Raw genomic sequence first — 18,528 nt, 5'->3', positions numbered from 1 at the left:
GCTGGTGTGTTTGAACTACTGGCGTTTCAGATTGCACCTGAGTTCTGTAACCTCTTTGCTACCAGGTTCTTTGCACAGTTGGTTAAACATTGGGCTGCTAACTGAAAGGCCCATGGTTCAAACCTACCACCTGTATCATGGGAGTTAGATGAAGCTTCTTCCTCTGAAAAAGAGGTAGTCTTAGAAACCGTAAGGAACAGTTCTGCTCTGCCCTATAGGGTTGATATCAGTTGGTTTAGATGGGATGACCGTGGGGTTGGGTTTTGTTGCTTTGTTTGGGAGAAAGGAGATATAATTCATGAAATCTTAAATGGGACAAGGACAATTCATCCAGATGGGGGAAATCATCAGCATGAAGTCATGATCACATCCCAAAGACTTACAGACAATCAGCCATTTAGATAGCGCATGGGAGTACAAAGCAAGTGTCACAAAAGCACAGTTGGTGGTAGGTTGCAGTTGCAGACAGGACTACAAAAGCAGGAATGGGACCCTCCATGATTGGGATTATGCTAGCTAGGAGAGCTTGCAAGATTGGTTCAGGACCCTCTGACCAAGGCAGTCTGGTATGGCCCTTAGTACTCCAATTTCCATGAAAGACATCCTGAGGCAGAACCCTGAGGGAGAGACTGAGGAGGGTGGGGGGTGGTTATCGACTAGCTAGGGGAGTGGTAATCATTCACTTGCCTTTGAGCTGTCTGCCTGAGAGCAATTACGAGGATGACAGGGTACTGGGCAGTGTTTGGTTCTATTGGACACAGGCAACTGCTGTGACAGCACCTGACAACCACATAGCAGCCTGAAAGCAAGGCTGTTCACAGTGCCGGTGGATGGTCAGAAAGAATTTGTGGAGGCTGAGTCTATATAGGTTTAGGGCTTCTGTAAACCCTAGCTGTCTACAAACTTAGTGCTCAGAGTTTTAAGCTCTAATACAAGGGGAGTAAATACATTTTGCCCTTGGTTGTCTATTTCTAGACCAGGAGACAGTAATTCTGAGTTTCCTTGTCAAATTTTAGGCCCAAAAGAACCTTGAGATTTAGAATAATTGTTAAATAATCAGATTACCAACTGAGAGGGGGTCACAGGTGCTGTTTACTAATAGTTATAGGCATATATATGCGCACATATAAAGGATCAGCAAACGGCCTGCCATCTTTAACTTCTGAGAAAACTGATGTCAATTTGTGACTGTCAGAAACAATCCCGTATTTAAGCTCATCTATCTGGTATATAATCTTTCCAGATAGTGAAGTGAGCCTTTTTACTCCCTGGTTGTCCCTTAGAGCCATATTTCAACAACCTGGATCTGTTGGTTGCTCTATGCCTCTTATCTTTCCCTCTAGCACAACTTCTACCCTCTCCTGCTTGGGAAATCTTGAAATGTCAGGTTTGAATTGTTAGTGTTCCAACAACCATATCCTCAAAACTCAAATTCACTGCCATCGAGTAGATTCTGACTTATAGCAACTTTATAGGACAGAATAGAACTGCTTCTGTGGATTTCCAAAACATTATCTTTTTATGGTAGTAAAAGGCCATATCTTTAGTGGTTCAAGAATACAAATATTTGGCGTTGTCAACAGAAGGATTCATTGTCTTGGAAATAACCCAAATCTGTCTTAACCAGCTTCATGTAATGAATGACATGCATTGACTCCTGTAAATGAAAACACAACAAATAATGCTGGTTTCAAGCAAAGCTCACCCTGACTCTCCACTGTCTCCCCTTGGTCGCTATGAGTCATAATCAGCTGGAAGGCAGCGGGTCGGGTTGGGGTTTACCATTGAGCTACATACATTTTGGCTTATTCCCAAGCTGCCGATGTCAGGCCTCCCTTGTTGGTGACATGGAACGGGGGATGGAACACAGTTCTTAAGAAGCCATTCCTCAGTGTTGTACAGAATCTGCAATAAAAATCATCGTGAGTATGATAACTGTTAAAACAGGGGCCTGCAAACGTCCCTGTAAAAGGCCTGCTAGTAAGTATTTTAGGGCTCGGAGATCACACTGTCTCTATGTTGTAACCACAACAACTCGCCATAGCCTGGAAGCAACTGTGTAGGTGATCCTGAAGAGATTTTTGAATGGGTGTGACTTTGATGTAATTAAACCTTGTTTACAGGCAGGATGGCCACTGGTTTAGGAGAAGCTGCTTTAGAGGATCTCCTGTTATATATAAGACTGCCTTTTAGCGTCCTTTAAAAAAAAGAAACAAGCTTACTGAAATCTAATTTTAAGATGGAAAGTCTTGCTCCACAAGACTGGATTAGAAAATTTCGATTTGGAAATTATCAGTAATTGGCAGACTTGCTGATTTATTTGAATGGGCTAAATTGGCTTAAGAGCTGTCAAGTAGCCTTACACAAAGAAGTACATACTTTGTGATTCTGCCCGTTGGTGTTTTAGAGAGTGAGACTGACTTGGGGAAAGAAGTCACATCAGGGATTGCTTGGGTTGGAATGCAGAAATTGAGAAGAAGAAGAAGAGAATGAGCGAACTCCCAAGAGTGGGAGTGATGTTGGTAATGTCCTAGAAGTCCTGGTATCCGTTTAGATTATGCAGTTGTATTAGTTTATCAGAGATCAACTTTAGATTTGTATATGTAACCCTATGTCAAATCTACATACAAAAAGAAAAGAACCACAGACAAATATTGAACTCTTGTTAATGTAATGCATTCTACATTTCAGAGTGGAGTGTTATTGATGGTGTGGAGCTTTGGTGGCATACTGGCAATTGGGCTGCTTACCTCAGAGTTAGCAGTTCGAAACCACTAGTGGCTCCAAGGGGGACAGATGAAGCTTTCCACTTCCATGATGAGCTGTGATTTCAAACATATGGGTGCTATGGCAAAGTGTGCTGAAGAAACTGGATGGGTGGTCCCTGGCTACCAGAAATAACGGTGTAAACTATGAAAATAAAAATAATGTATAAACTATGAAGGGTTCATGGGGGTGGGGGAGGGAGGGGAAATAAATTGCTGAATACAAGGGCTTAGAATTTAATAACTTATTTTATCTGCCTTTAGACCCATTTTAAAGTTTTTTGGTTTTTAATATTTTCTCTTTTTGATTGAGATTTTTCTTGAGAGATAGGATAACTAAATCTATAGGGACAGTAACTATTAATGGGTACTTGAGGGTATGGCGGGGGAGGTTGGAGGGAGATGGGAGAGCTAATAAGTACAAGAAAGAAGAAAATGTCCCACAATTGATTGTAGTGCTGATTATACAACTCTTCTTGCCGTGATTCAAATGGTCTGATCATGTGGATTATATGCCAGAAAAACGTTTTTCTTTTCAGCTGCAGTCTCTGATACCCACAGGGGCAGTCCTTCCCTGCCCTGTTGCGTCACCACCAGGCAGTTGATTTGATGGCAGTGGTTTGGTTTGGCGACTGATGGCACTGAGGTTACATGCTTGACTGCTAAATGAGAAGTTGGTTTAAAGCCCCCGCCATTTCTTAGCAGAGTGTAGCAGCCTGCCGCTGTAAGCACTGCAGGCTGGGGAACACTGTGGGGCCTTTCTTCTCTGGCCTTTGGGCCTCCAGGAGTCAGGCTTGATTGGATGCCGCAGACTTTTTGTTTTGAAAGGTGTTGGTGGTGTGCTTTTAAAGGCACACAAAAAGTAAGATGAGCTAATACTTGGGTAGAGAAATGGATAGATAGGTAGGTATATGATAAAGCACATGTAGAAATGTTTGTTGTAAAATATAGATGGTGGGCATATGGATGTTCCCTGGATGCCCTGTTCAACTTTTGTTTTAAGTGTGAAATTGTTCCTAATGCCTTTTGGGGAAACATGGCCTTTGAGCAGAGGAGCCCCACAGGCAGGGTTGTTTGAACAAGTCCGGCCTGGCTGCTATACAAAGACTAGATAGTAGAGCAGCAAGGGCAGAAGCAGGACACCCAGGTAGGAAGCTGTTTTAGAAATCCGGGTGTTCAGTTGATGGGAGCTCCAGCCAGCATGGTTAGGGAGAAGTGGGGAATTCTAGATGAATCCTCAAGGTAGAACTGACAGGCTGTGAGAGACTGAGAACTGAGAGGCTTAAGGATGCTGCAAAGGGCAGAGCAAGGGGAAGAGTGGCATCGCCATTAACCACGATGGGAAAAACCAGAGGGCAAGTTCATTGGAGGGGACTAGCACGAGCACTCTCGCAGACATGCTATGATTAAGATGCCTGTTAGACATCCAAGTTGAAGTAGAGATGAATGTTAACACACTCCTGTGGAATAGCCCACATGGTCTCCTTCATAAGTCTAAAAAGTTTTTGTTTTGTTTGCAATCTTTATTTTTATTAAAAAAGAATTAATGTAGCAGAGACCCCAAGCCCATCTGTAGACCATGGACATTCCCTCACAGGAGGGGCACAGGAAGGGATGAGTCAACCGGGGTTCCGTATGGCTCCGATGAAGCACACAGTCTTCCTCTGGTTCCTTGAGGCTTCCTCACCCCCCACTCTCATGACCCCAGTTCTGTCTCCCACTGCAGGCCAGACCGGAGCATATACACAGGTACAGGGAAGAGCTCACAGCACAGGGAATCCAGGAACAGGGATGGGAGGCTCAACACCAGAAGGGCAGGGGACAGGAGAGGAGGGGAGAAAGCGTGGACAGATCGCAAAGATCGACACAGAACCACTCCCAGCCCAGCCCCAAGGAGATGAACAACAGAAACTGGGGGAAGGGAGACGGGGGTCAGCGTAAGATGAAAATAATAGTCTATCAAGGGGTCATGAGGTGGGGAGGGGGAGAGAGGGCAGAAAGAGGAGCTGACACCAAGGGCTCAAATAGTAAATGTTTAGGAAATAATAACAACGTATGTACAAATATGCTTGATACAGTTGATGTGTGGATTGTTATAAGAGCCCCCAATAAAATGATCTTTTAATAAAATAAAAAAAAGAATTAATGTAATGGAAAATAATTATGTGAACCTTGCACTTACTCCATAATATATCTGCATTTATTTTTCCGTCTTTAGAAAATGCTTACTTAACTGTGGCGGACAAAGTAAAACAAAACCAGTGAGTTGCCTCTAACTGATGGCCCTCTCCCCGGAATGTCCACACTAATCCACAGAGCCTGCGGGGATAGAGTAAATGCTGAAAGAGACTTGGTAGATTTGGTTGAGTTCATTGTCCAGTGTTGTTCAGCCAGTTCTGACTCATGGCACTCTGTGTGTGGGAGAGAAGATCTGCTGCATAGGCTTTGCTTGGCTTTAATCTGCGGGAAGCAGATCACCAGATATTTCTATCGTGGCTTAGCTGGGTGGGTTGCTCACCTTTGGATCGTAATTAGGAAGATTATGCAAGATTCTCGTGGGACTGAACTAGTTATGTGAGCCTTGAACACAGCACACTTCCTTCAGGAAGATACAGCGGAGGGGGACTATGCTCACCCCTGACCTCTAATTAGGAAGGGTTGCATAGAAAATAGGGGGGATGCAGCAGCCTCTAGGAGAGAGGACAGGCCACTGGTTCACAGCCAACAAGGAAGCGGGAGCCTCAGGCCTGAAGCCAAACTCCCTGTCATCACGTTGATCCAGCTCTTAGTGACCTTGTAGGACAGAGGGAACTGCCCCTGTGGGTGTCTTAAGATTCCAGAGATATAAAGACTCATGAACTGAATTTGACCAACAACTTGAATGAGCTTGGAAGTGGGTTTTTTCACAGGACTTCCTGTAAGGAATGACACCTTGGTTTTCACCTTAGGGGACCCTAAGCAGAGGGCTTGCCCAAGTCTGCATAGCTACGACGGGGGGTGGGGGGGGTGCTCCTATAGCAATGCATATAGTTACAAATCTGTCTTCAGAGTAAACTTAACTAGATGCTTGCTCCTGGGTGGATTACCCCCATTATTTTTCTCTCAGACTCCCTTGAATTGGCTTTTCCAGAACACATGCCTTGTCGTGCAGGCCTGGCTGCCCACTCCATTGCAGAGCTCGTAGAGACATCCACCTTTCTAAAGGCAATTAATGCGGCCTGGTAAATAAAGCCCTCCTCCTCTTCCCTCGTCTGAAGGGGATTGATTGTCCAGGACCTTGTTTGTGTACTCAACAAAAACCTCTGTCTTCTCATTTACTTCCTTTACTTCTACTTTTCCTGCTTACAAAGACTTACCTATCACTCAGATAACAGGGCTTAATTTTCACAGGTATAGAATACCAGACGTTTCTTTCATGGTGCAATTGGGTGGGTTTGAACTGTCAACAACTTTTTGGATCGTTGCTTATATTTTTCTAAATATCGTGCACATCCTACAAGCATTTGGGTCATCCATTGTACACATGATCTATAGAGCTTATTTACATCTTCTATCTCCGTGAGGATGTAAGCACCTGGCTTGGCAGGATGAAGAAGCCTGGGTGGCAACATTCTGAGTGTTTGAAGGCACTGCTCTGACTGCCTCTCGCACTGATGTTGCCATTGAAGTTGGTGCTCTTTCATTCAGCTTTGAAGGGACCCCATTTCCCTCCCTCCCTGCTCCCCTACCTCCACTTCCCTTTGTTGTTTAGGGTTATGCACTTAACTTGATGTGGCCCCTTTTCCATGAACTTTGCTGTGCATTCACAAACTACAAAAGAAAGGTTTGGAATTCTGTGCCTATAGAATCAAGGCCGTTCCAGCTCTTGGTAAACCTCTGTCTTGCATGGTAGCCCTGTGCCCTGGGATTCACTTGGCTGAAAGCATCTTCGGTAGCAACACTGGGCTTTTATCAATAGTAAGAGCAAAGGTTACAGCTCAAACCCCGGTGGAATCAGGAGTGACTCAGACAAGGGGTTGGGTTTGGGGTAGAGAGTTAGACTGGCATGGGAAAAAAATGAACTGGAGGAGCATAGAGTATATATAAAAATTATTTGGATAAAATTAAATTATGTATTTAAAAAACTTATTTTTTTCATTGTTAAAAAAAACAACCATTTAGATCCACCGAAAAGAGAGTGAAAATCCCCATAGTCTCGTTACTCAGGGATATTTGCTCTTAGCTACAGATATAAATGCCTCGTTTCATGGTTTGCAAATACTGCAAAGGGTTGTGGCAACCCACAGCCCCTGCTCCCAAGTGGAACTTGTTCACTGTGCTATTTCCCCAGTAACATGGGCTCACTTTGTGTGTCTGTGTCACACTTTGGGCATTCTCACACATTTTCAAACTTTTTCATAACACACTTAATAGACGACAATATAATATGAACATAACTTTCATATGCATTAAGAAACCAAAACCTGTATCACTCACTTTATCACAGTAGTCTGAAATCACACCTGCAATGTCTGTGAGGTATGCCTGTACAAGGGGCTTCCAAAAGTTTGTGGAAACTTTATCTTCTAAGTCTATTTTTCTGCAAATGTTTTGAAGTATATTATACATTCAGTGTTTTAAAACATCTTTACAATAATGATTTCTACATACTACAGTATTGGACAGTGCACATTTCATTTTTTAAAGTCGTGACTGTCATGCAATCTAGATGGATATCAGCATTTTAAATTCACGTTTATAGAGGTGTGTGCCTAATTGTACCCCAAAAGGCTGCCTCTAAGTCTTTGCCATGTTTAGACTGCCCATCTTGTAGTAGGCACCCTTCAGTGGTTAGCCTGCGCTTGCTTTGCTGAAAGTTACTGCACTTGACTGGTGGTCAGCCTGGTACCCTCTGGTCTTTCCCCTTTGACCTGTCAGAGAGAATCTTCGAGAAGTTTGAAAACTGCGGGTCAGATGGCAAAATAAGTGTCTGCTGAGTAGAGACCTTGGAGCCCCCAGAGAAGATACTGACCGAGACCAAAGTTGACATCGACGCCAACTTGGGTCTTGGTGGTTTCCTGAGATCTAAGTCCGTCTTGACTCTGACAGCAAATAGTTATTGGCCGTCTCTTGAGCTCTAGACAGTAGTAAGGGACTCGTAGCAGGAGAAAAGGGTCAACATGTTTTTGTCCTCTTGCAGCTTTTGTTCAATGAAGATGTAAACTAAACAAAACGGAGAAATACAGAGCGCAGTAAGGACGGGAAAGAAACAAGTGAATAAGTGATGGGGTGATGGGGGTGACAGGAAGAAGACAAGTAAAATCAGACGGTGGTTGGATTAAAAAATTAGCCCTATTCAGCCCAGGATTTTGAGATCCGAGTGACCATTTGTAGAGTGAATATTCCTGTTTCGTGTTTATAAGTGAAAAAGAAAAATGTCGATTGTGTGTCAGGTGTCCTACGTTATCCGAGATGAAGTGGAGAAGCACAATCGGAACGGGGTCAACGCCCTGCAGCTGGATCCAGCACTGAACAGACTCTTCACTGCCGGCCGGGACTCCATCATCAGAATATGGAGTGTAAATCAGCACAAGGTACCGAGTGGAGTACACCTGTAGTCTGCGCTCACGGCACATTTCAGGAAATGACTCTCTGCCTTCTGCAGCCCTTTCACGGCCTGCTGCTCAGTGTCTGAGCGTTGAGGTTTAAGGTCGTTGCAGCGGCCTTCTGTGAGTCGCTGAGGAAACCAGCTCTGGGCTTTCCAACGCGTCTTAGCTGAGGCAAGGGCTGTGTAAGTTAGGTTTGTGCTAAGGGCTCTCTGCTGCAGAGGAGCAAAGAGATGGGTCTCTTTGGGAGACTACTTTAAGTGAGTTCCAGAAAGCCACTTGGTGTCTCTCTACAGGGCCGCAAAACAAACAGATGCTTTTGAATTTTGATACATCATTGTATGTCTTCATTTTAAAGTTATTAAGGTATGCCTCAAACCCACAGGGGTCTTATAAAATAATATCAAATCGATAAAAAAAATTTGAAGATGCACACACTCTTGTTTTAGGAGGTTAATATAAAGTTTACTTTCTCAAGCAGATACCTTCTCCTTCCCCCAGTCAAATGGGAAAGGCGTTCTGTTTGAATGCCCGTGTTGCACAGAGGCCAGGAAGGAAAGGAACCCGTGCTGAACTTCACCTGCCACGTGCGACACTGCTAGCATTTTCATGCCAGTCCACATCCTTCAGTGCAGCTGTTGTGATCCAATGCTGTAGAAGGGAAAGCAGGTTCAGAAAGACCCAAGATTAAATAGCTAGTAAGTTTCAGAGGACTAGAACCCTAAGCTTCACATGCTAGACCTTATATGTCTCTGAGATACGCTGTAAGTTCCACAAGCCTGGCGTTGAGTCCAGAAAAAGAACTACTGCTTTACATTTTTGGGGGACATTGGTCCAGCGGGTTTGGGCTACTTTAACTACTGGCAGTGGCGCTGACCCAGTAGAGAGTAAGAAAGCCCTTGTGTTTGGCTTTGACATGCCTCCTGGTACTTACCTGTGATTGGGGATCTCACCCCTGTGGGAATTCCCTGTATTTCAAACAAATTAAGGAAACCACCTGGAACTGGAGCGCTGGCTACCCTGTCCTCACACAGCTTCTCCCCAAGGCTGTCCAGCATTATTTCTCAGGTGTGTAGATTGCTCCTCTGCTCAGGAGGTGTCTAGAACTTACCTGTCTTAAGTGCAGAGTGTAACTAAAGAGTCTTTTTAAAACGCCTCACCTGCCTGGTAATTCAGCCAGCTGAGAGGTCTAGAAGGACTCTCGAGTTACTGAATTGCAGTGGCGATCCAGGGAGTGCTCCCTCAGCCATCGCCTTCTTCTGTGATAAGCTGAAGGTAAAAGGGGAGGAGTGGTTCACAGGTACAACAGGCAGAAGTGCTCCTCTCCCCATGCAGTCGGGTCAGCCTCCTCAGGACACTCGCCAGACTCCTTTCGGCCCTGTGCTGTGGGCTTTTGCCATGCTTGATTTCAGATCTCCCTCGCTCGCTGGCAGGGTCAGTTAGGTCCCATCCTCGTAGTGAACATGTTGTGCCTCCCACGATGCCGAGCCCAGAGCGCGTGGCCTGCATCACCACGCTGCGCAGAATGGAAGCCCTTGTCCTAGCATCCTACGTGGATGCTGAGTGCTGTCGAGTCCATTCCCGCTCCTCAGGGGTCAGTAACTAACTCCCGTCCTCGTCTGTTAGCAGGATGCCTCGCCTGTGTGAGCAATTAGACAGTAACATATTGCTCATTTAAAAACCAGAAAGCAATTAATAGAATCCTATCCGCATATCTGTAATTTGTGGTGCAACCAGTTAATGCACTCAGCTGCTCATTGAAAGGCTGGAGGTTCCGATCTTCACAGGGTCTTCTCCGCAGAAGGACCACCTGGCAGCTGTCGACCAAAACGTCAGCATTGAGAACCTTGAGGAGCACAGTGTGTGGTGGACTTTTATATAATGCCCAGTGTGGTTCATTCTCTGATACAGCCTTATGCCACTTTCGTCATTTCCCCCCTAGCAAGATCCATACATAGCTTCGATGGAACACCACACCGACTGGGTAAATGACATCGTGCTCTGCTGTAATGGGAAAACATGTACGTATTTCGTTAGATTCTTGAGTTTCTAGAAGACTTTCCTCTATTTGATGTGTTTTTCCTTTTTTGTGTGATTTTTAAAATGAAGTGTAGCATGCCCAAAAGTCTTAAGAGTGTAGCTTAATAAGTTTTTGCAAAGCATCTCTTTGTAATAGTACCCAAATCAAGATGCAGAACATGCCAGAGGTCCCTGGTGTTCCCCTTCTAGTCACGGCACTGACCCAGGGGTAACCGCTCTTCTCGCTTCTGAGCAGCACAGTTTACTTTTGCTGGCTTTTGAAGTTATGAGGGACTTCCAAAAGTATGTGGAAAATGGAATTAAAAGATAATGGAATTTTCCCACAAACTTTTAATCTCCGTTGTATAAGCAAACTCCTATGAGGTGCATTCTTCCTTAAGCCTTTTTGTTCTGATTTTGGTCAAATCAGTTATTTTGTTTACAGTATGAATTACAGATAATCTTCACATTTAAAATGATGAGGCTATTTTAGTTCATGTATGTGCATGTGTGTGGGCATTAACTTAGAATAGTGTTATATGTTAAAGCTTTCGTGTACTTATAAGTCATACTAAGGTGTGTCTTAATTGCTTGCCTTTTCTAGTGATATCTGCTTCTTCTGATACAACAGTAAAAGTGTGGAATGCACATAAGGGATTTTGCATGTCAACATTAAGGACACATAAGGTAACATAACTGTATAATTCTTAGTATCTGCGGTATGATGCTGAGATCTTAGTATTTATGTGACTGATTGTCTTCACGATCTGAGGATCATAGTATGGCTTTTCTGTTACAGGATTATGTCAAAGCCTTGGCATATGCCAAGGATAAAGAACTGGTAGCCTCGGCTGGATTGGACAGACAAATATTCCTTTGGGATGTGAATACTCTAACAGCACTGACTGCCTCCAATAACACTGTCACAAGTAAGGGGGTTAGAACCATTTTTAAAACACTTACTTGGCATGTGGTTTTCCCAGGGCGAGGCTTCTCCATTGCACTCGGATGTGCTGACCCCTGCGATTTCCCCAAATGTGGGAAACTCGGCTGCATAATTTGTGGTAGTGTGGGACTGGGTCGGGGGAAACACATTTTAAAAATGGTGATCTTTTTCCATCAAAGTGTGATCAGACTGACACAAGTGTAGACTTAAAATGCGGCCTCACCTAGCCCACTCTGCCTGAGAAGCTTCTAGGCCAGGTGTCAGAGCTCTCGGGACCACGTTGCTGGCCAAGCCTGGCCTGAAAGGTCTGCTGTGCTCAGGACATAGGTGAGAACTACCCAGCGTCCCCGCCACAGGTCCAGTGTGTGGTGACTTAGATGTGGCTCGGTGACCCTCACACCGACATAGCTAAAGCACTAGTGGCACAACCGAGTAGGGCTCCTGTTTCGAACTTCTTACAATGTGTCTGCACCGTGTGTCTGTAAACGTGGAGATCCAAACTGCATGCCCCTGGTTGTGATCGTCACCTGGTGGCTCTCAGCAGTGCGGTGGCTGCTCCTTGTGGAATGTGACGTATCTTTGTGCTCTGACTCTAGATAAAAGGTCTGATTCCAAGAATGCTCATAGGAGGGAGTAAAGCAGCCAAAGGCAAGGATTCCCCCAGTCAGAGTCCCAGCCAGGGGAGGCAGCGACTGCTGCAGGACCACCTTGCATAGAGTGGTTTAGAGAGGCGTCGTACAAGTTGTGTGTAAATGATTGTAAAATAATACTAATAGCTAACGCTTATTGGACATTTACAACAAGCGGGCACTTTTTAAAATATCTGTATAAACTCCTTGTGCTCCTCATAATATCTCTGTGTGTTTATATTTATGCTTTATTGTAAAACCAGAATCATGTTGTGTATGTATTAGGCCTTTTTCCTTCAGTGATGGTGAGCTCTGAGTGAAAGGGCATGGACATTTTGATTCTTGCTACATAGGATCTGATTTCCTTCCGAGAGTGTTGTATTAATTCATCCTGCCATAAAGAATGTATGAGAGTACCATTTACTGGACTATTTGCAGAATTAAGGATTACCTTTTGTCTGATAGGTAACAATAACATTTTGCTTTGATTTTTACTTTGAATACTGATAAGATTGGACTTTGGGTTTTATGTTCACTGGCACATATATTTGAACATACTTTCACTTATGTGCATAGTTTTAAAGCAAAACAAGTACGATTCAGTTTTGCAAATATGTATACTCAAATCCTGAAAAGGTGCTACATTTTGAATGCAATGCTATGGCTTAGAATTATCTCCATTATAGATTTCTTTTCCTTAGGGTACATGTAAAGATAAAGGTTTCAAAACTGAATAATTAAACCTGCGATGTTTGCTGATTACTAAATAGCTGATGATTTGTTTAACATTTAGCTCCATTTGTCCTTTAATAGCTTCTTCTTTAAGTGGGAACAAAGATTCCATTTATAGCCTGGCAATGAATCAACTGGGAACAATTATTGTATCAGGGTCCACCGAGAAGGTAAGAGGAACCTTAAAGTTGACTTTGAACACTGGAAGGGACGGGGAATGAAAATTAAATTTGTGTAATCATTAAGTAGAATCATGCATTCTCAAACTATAGCCCGCAGGCCACATGCAGTCCGCCGAGGACATTTATCTGGCCCGCCAGGTGTTTTTGCCCTGTTTGTTTTTTTTTACTTCAAAATAAGATATGTGTAGTGTGCATAGGAATTTGTTCATAGTTTTTTTTAAACTATGGTCCAGCCCTCCCAACAGGTCTGAAGGACAATGAACTAGCCCCTGTTTAGAAAGTTTGAGGACCCCTGAAGTACAGAGACAATGGTTTTGCTTAAAAGGGTGTCTTCTTTACACCTAAGAGTGTAAGTGCACTGTGGGGAGAGAGTAAAAGGGGAGAGCCCTGTTCTCTTTTGGCATGAGGGAGGCTTCCTCCTCCTCGATAGGATGGGAGCCATAGACGGTGCCATCGGCTGAGACGCGCTGGTAACTCTTCAGGAGCCTCCGGTTGTCGTTTGGTGTAGAAAAGTTTGATACTGAGATTTAATCGTGTGTGTGTGTGTGTCCACTGTTTGTGTTATGTGTGTGTAGATAAATATATCTATATATGTGTTACTTTCATTTCTCAGGTTTTAAGAGTATGGGATCCAAGGACGTGTGCCAAACTTATGAAGCTCAAAGGGCACACGGACAATGTGAAAGCGCTACTGCTGAACAGAGATGGCACGCAGGTACGCACCCTCGTCTGGACGCTGAGTCTGTCACCTATCCCAAAGCTTGTGCGGCGGACATTTCCTTACTTTGTGCAATGTGGTGGAATTCCTTTAAAAAGTGTGCGGTTATGACAAAACCAGTATTAGACAGGTAGATGCCAGATGCCGCAGATGCCTGACGGGGAGGTCAGAGAATTGAGCAGTCCCGTTTGTAACGTTGTAGGTTCTGAAAGAAAGCTGTTGAGTGACAGCAGTATTTGCTTCTGCTTTCTTTCCTTTGCATCAGTTAATAGTTATGGGCTCTGGTCATCCAAAAGTGCCCTTGGAATGGCACAGGATTACTGCTGGTGAAGTTACTTCTTCTGACCTAGATTTTTTAAATCATTTTATTGTGGACTCACAACTCATCACAATCCATACATCCTAGATTTTTAAATGGCTTTTTGCCTGAGCTTACTGTGCATAATATGTTATTGATAGATAAGTTGTTATTGATAGAAAAGCAGTGCGACCAGTCAAATCTAAGTGAAAAATGGAGGAGGATATGCTCGACAGCCTGAGAGAGCCAGCGTGCTGGGCTGACTGGTGATGCCGTGAAGCTGGTTTCCAGAACGCCGCTGATGGAGAGAGGGCCCTTGTGACTGGGGGTGGGGGGTGGGGCTGACCCTGCTTTAGACACTGGGGCATAGATTGATGTAGGAACCCAAAACCATACATACTATGGCGTAACTGTCCTGTTTTTAAACTCATGAAGTGTTCACTTGACCCTGTAACAAGAAAGCTCACGTGAAAGTTTCATTATCGCTCCATTATTCCAGGAACTCTTTTGAAGCTCCTTACAGTAAACCATATTTTAAAGTTACTGTTAGATATTGACATTACTTTTAAATGAGAGCAGAACAATCGATTTTTCAGAATAGTTCTAATGCAGATAATATATGCAGTTGGGGTGCTGATCGCAGGGAAGCAGTGTAAGCTGGGACCTTGTGTGACGCGGAAGGGCACTTTGGTATTGAATGCCTCTTGCCAGGGTATGAGTATTGAGTGGCGAGTGGTTCTGGCTTCAAGACAGGTCTTGTCAGTGGACTGTAGGCATGTAGTCTAGCTAATGTCTTAGCCTTAGGCTGAGTGTCAACAGTTCAAAGGAACATATTTTGGTGATGCTTGAACATAGAATCATACTGTGATTAGAATCTGTATTCTGCTTGTTCTTTCACAGTAGGAAAAGATAAACTTTTCATCCATGTAGATCATTTTAAAGTAAAATAAGACAAGAAGAGCCGAGCATTGTTTGTGACATGACATACGTCTAGCATGCCTCTGGCCTTCCCCAGCCCTCTGTCCTTCCAGAGCAGTGATGAGCCGGAGCTCATGGTAACTGACTGCAGCAGGGTTCGAAAAAAAGACTATGAAGTGAAGTACACCTTCAGTCTGTCGCTCCAGTGTGTGACATGATGAAAATTGTGTCATGAAATTGGAAAATATAAGATGGAAATTGTACCATGGAAATTACCATAAACTGTTTTTGTGTAGGCCAGTCAGGCATGAAGCAGAGAAACCGTTATTGATCTCTGGAGCTTTTAAAGCCAAGCCCATCAATGCCCCTGCCAACCCCTCCCCCAACAGCATTGCAACAGTACGGCGGGGGGGGGGGGGGGGGGGAGTGTTGCAGGGCCTGCAAAAACAGATAGCTATACTTGATTCTAGCTTATAGCTATCATTATGAAAGGGGAGCAGTAGGCCAAGTCAGTTTGGGAACCTTTGTTTTAAAAGAAAACTTGAGAAACTAACCAAAAGAAGAAAAACTTTTTTTAGGACCTGTCGAGCCTTGAGGAGGCCTGTGGAGCTCTCCAGAGCTAGAAAGGTTCCAGGGTTGCTGAACCACAGCCGGCTGGCCTGGGGTGAGGGTGGGGTGGCGGGTGCGATTAGTCCTAGCGTGCTTTCCGGTGCAGCAGTCGTCCTAGCACCGCGTTGTCGGTGGTTGGTGAGGGGTTAGCAAGAATAAGTACACTGTTGTCTGTGAGCCCAGGCCTTTGCTGGAGCCCTTGAGCTCTCTCCCAGCTTCATGTTCTTGTGAGCTGAAGAAGCCCACTCCAGGCAGCATCGCATTGCTTGGCAATATAACTACAAGACTGTATTTGAGGTGGTTGCCTGAGTCTGGTTAGCTTTGTCCAGAATTGGACTGGATCCCAGGGTCTCTTTGGGGCTGCCCGTAAGGAAGGGTTGAGGGCCAAGTAGTGTCTAGAAGGTGACTCTGGGCCTATAGACTTTCTACAGGTTGGCTTGCTTACGATATCCCATGCCTTTTTCTGTGTATACAGCGCCAGGTATGCTTTCATCTCAGTTGTTGTGAGTTGGCATCGACTCTAGGCATTGGGTGGTTTTGTTTTGTAGGAAAATTTAAATATCACATGTACAGTTACAGTCAGTTGCATTTAAAATCATCTGCATTTGCCATAAGCAGCAATGTGACAGAACTTTAGAAGCTGCCTGGCCATCTTAGAATGCTTAATTAAGCAGCTGTCATTTCTCCCTTTACTTGACACAATCCATTTTTCTCATTGAGAAATAGACTATGCAAATTTAGTCTATGCAGATTTAACATGGCACATTAGAGGTTTCCACACAAAATAACTACAATAAGAACTCCTCATTTAGGTTAAAGCCCTGGTGATGTAGTGGTTACACATTGGGCTGCAGTCCGAAAGGTCAGCAGTTTGAAACCAACAGCCATTCCATGGAAGAAAGATGGAGCTTTCTACTCCTATAAATAGTTACAGTCTCGGGAACTCAAGGAGGTATCTCAACTCTGCCCTACAGGGTCGCTATGAGTTGGCATCCACTCAGTGGCAATGAGTTTGGGCTTTGGTTTGTAGAATAGAGAGAGGAGAAAAAGAGTTGGTTTTGCTTACTGGTTCATGAATTTGTCAGTATTATGGAAGAGACAATCTCCAGGCATTGTTTAGTGGACCAGAGTCTATATTGCGTTCTGCAGCTTTGTCCGGCAATTTGGAAATGGAGGGTCTCTTGGCTTTGGTGAGTCACAGACCTGGAGTGAGGTGTGTAAAATAGGCCTGTAAATCCTATGGACACCAGCTTGGTGCCTCCGTTCCTGTGTTTTTGCCTTATCTGGCAAATCTTTACTCTGACGTTCTATTCTGAAGAGACTCCCATTTATGAGAAGTCCTGTCAGTGGTGAAGTTGATTTGATTCAGTGCCAGCATTCCTGGGCAGAGCCATCAGTCTGTGCACCCTTGGTGCGTGCTGGCACAACTTCCTGAGGAGCTCGGACAGCTTCCATCTCCATTGTGTCAGTGCTGCTGTGTTGCTCTCAGGTTTTCTGGTAGTAAAGTCCTGGTTAGCCCAACTGAAGGCCCTGCCGGTCTGAGACGTGCCTTGCCCCTTTTGCACTCCTGACTTACGGGGCCCTCCTGGCAATTATGTATGCAGCACCGTCCCAGAAACAGCCCTGTGGTCAGCAGCAAGCCTAGGCTGAAACACTGGCACCTCCACAGGCCCTTGATCAGGCCTACAGAATCTGTCCCTCTGAGTCGGAGTTAGACTCCTATGGACGGTCTATCCTCGTCCCAGGAGGTACCTCATAATGGAGACTACATGTTTGTCCCCTGGAAGGGTGGAGGCAGGAGGAGCTGTTTTATCAAGTGTCACCTTACAAGCTATGTTGGTCACTAATGCTTTGATGGACGTCACCTGATAGCAGCTCTATAAGATAGTCCCCATAGGTTGTTCAAGGCAGTAATATTTATGGAAACATCGCCTCATCCTTCTACCGCAGAGCAGCTGGGGGGGGGGGGCGTGGGCGGGGAGGGCAGACCACAACCTTTCAGTTAGCAGCTCAGTCCTGAACTACTGTGCTGACCGGCTCCTTTGTCTCGGGAGTTCCTGTAACATCATTTATGCTCTCAGGTGATCTGAATAACAACTCCCATTGTAGACTTAAAACAGTCATTTTGGGAGCCTGCTTTTTAGCAGTCTGAGAATACTGGCTACCATCAGAGATTGTGTGTGTGTGTGTGTGTGTGTGTGTGTGTGTGTGTGTGTGTTTTATCTGTTTCCGGCTATTAAGTTGGGTTGGGGGCTATCCCTTTACTGTTGCCAGTTGCCCAGGCTTATCTCCTTTCAGTTGCTCGCTGGCTGTCAGCTACCAGGGATCCTTACCTCTGTACGTGCCAGGTCTAGAACCTATGGCTCAAAGCTTTACTAACGGCTTTGCCACTGGCCTAGCATCTCTTCCTGGAATGGGGAGTTCCAGAGGTTGCCACAGTTGCCCACACACTCATTGAAGGTCTGCTTGTAACCAAACTCCTGATTGTTTCAGTACTGATTACTTTCTTCGTTCTCTTATGAAAAGAAATTGGTATCAGTGATTAAACCACTGATGTTCTTGTCACCTTGTGGAGAGACTCCGTGTATGTGTTTATTTCATTAACAGCCGCTGCTAGAGTTCTAAAAGACAGCCCTGGTGTCGCTGGGGCTGCTAAGCACAAAGACAGCAGTTTGAACCCACTAGCTGCTTTTCAGGAGAAAGATGAGACTGTCTACTCACCTGAGGATTTAGCCTCTTGGAAACCCTGTGTAGGGACGCTGTGATTCCATGTCAGTAGGTTTGGTTTGGGTTTAGAATTCGAAAAGCCCCTTCAAGTCACCAGGCGGACCAGTTAATTTTTACCATTCTTAGAAGACTCGTGTATTTCTACACCTTCCAAATCTGTCTTCTCTTCTCAGAAGCGTTTTTGCCTACCTCCCTTCCTACACCAGCACCAGCAGTTGCTCTCACCTCGGGGCCATTTGTCCCTTCAAGGGTTTTTGCCCTCCTTTGGAAGTCACCGTGGTGACTGGTAAAGAACACCAAGCATGCTGAGCCTGGGCTAGGAGTGGTTGGTTCAGCCTGATTGTGTTAAACTCACAGGGTCTTCAGTGCACTCGCAACTTAAGAGACTGTGTGTGGTTGA

The 18,528-nt window shown here is 44.7% G+C and overlaps 1 protein-coding gene and 1 pseudogene across 3 annotated transcripts in view; both read left to right on the top strand.

Moving 5' to 3' along the window:
- Positions 1 to 18,528, top strand: part of WDR48 (WD repeat domain 48) — a 54,058-nt gene that overhangs the window by 11,898 nt on the left and 23,632 nt on the right. For all 3 annotated transcript variants that reach the window (XM_075556030.1, XM_075556029.1, XM_075556028.1), the window contains exons 2-7: positions 8,198 to 8,338; positions 10,293 to 10,371; positions 10,974 to 11,056; positions 11,169 to 11,298; positions 12,758 to 12,846; positions 13,472 to 13,573. In XM_075556030.1, the coding sequence (XP_075412145.1) occupies positions 8,198 to 8,338; positions 10,293 to 10,371; positions 10,974 to 11,056; positions 11,169 to 11,298; positions 12,758 to 12,846; positions 13,472 to 13,573 (624 nt within the window). The remainder of the gene's footprint in view (positions 1 to 8,197; positions 8,339 to 10,292; positions 10,372 to 10,973; positions 11,057 to 11,168; positions 11,299 to 12,757; positions 12,847 to 13,471; positions 13,574 to 18,528) is intronic.
- Positions 11,325 to 11,465, top strand: LOC142455625 (U1 spliceosomal RNA; annotated as a pseudogene).

This window comes from Tenrec ecaudatus, chromosome 8 (assembly GCF_050624435.1).
Source record: "Tenrec ecaudatus isolate mTenEca1 chromosome 8, mTenEca1.hap1, whole genome shotgun sequence".
Taxonomy (NCBI): Eukaryota; Metazoa; Chordata; class Mammalia; order Afrosoricida; family Tenrecidae; genus Tenrec; species Tenrec ecaudatus.
This window is presented reverse-complemented; position numbering and strand designations above follow the sequence as displayed.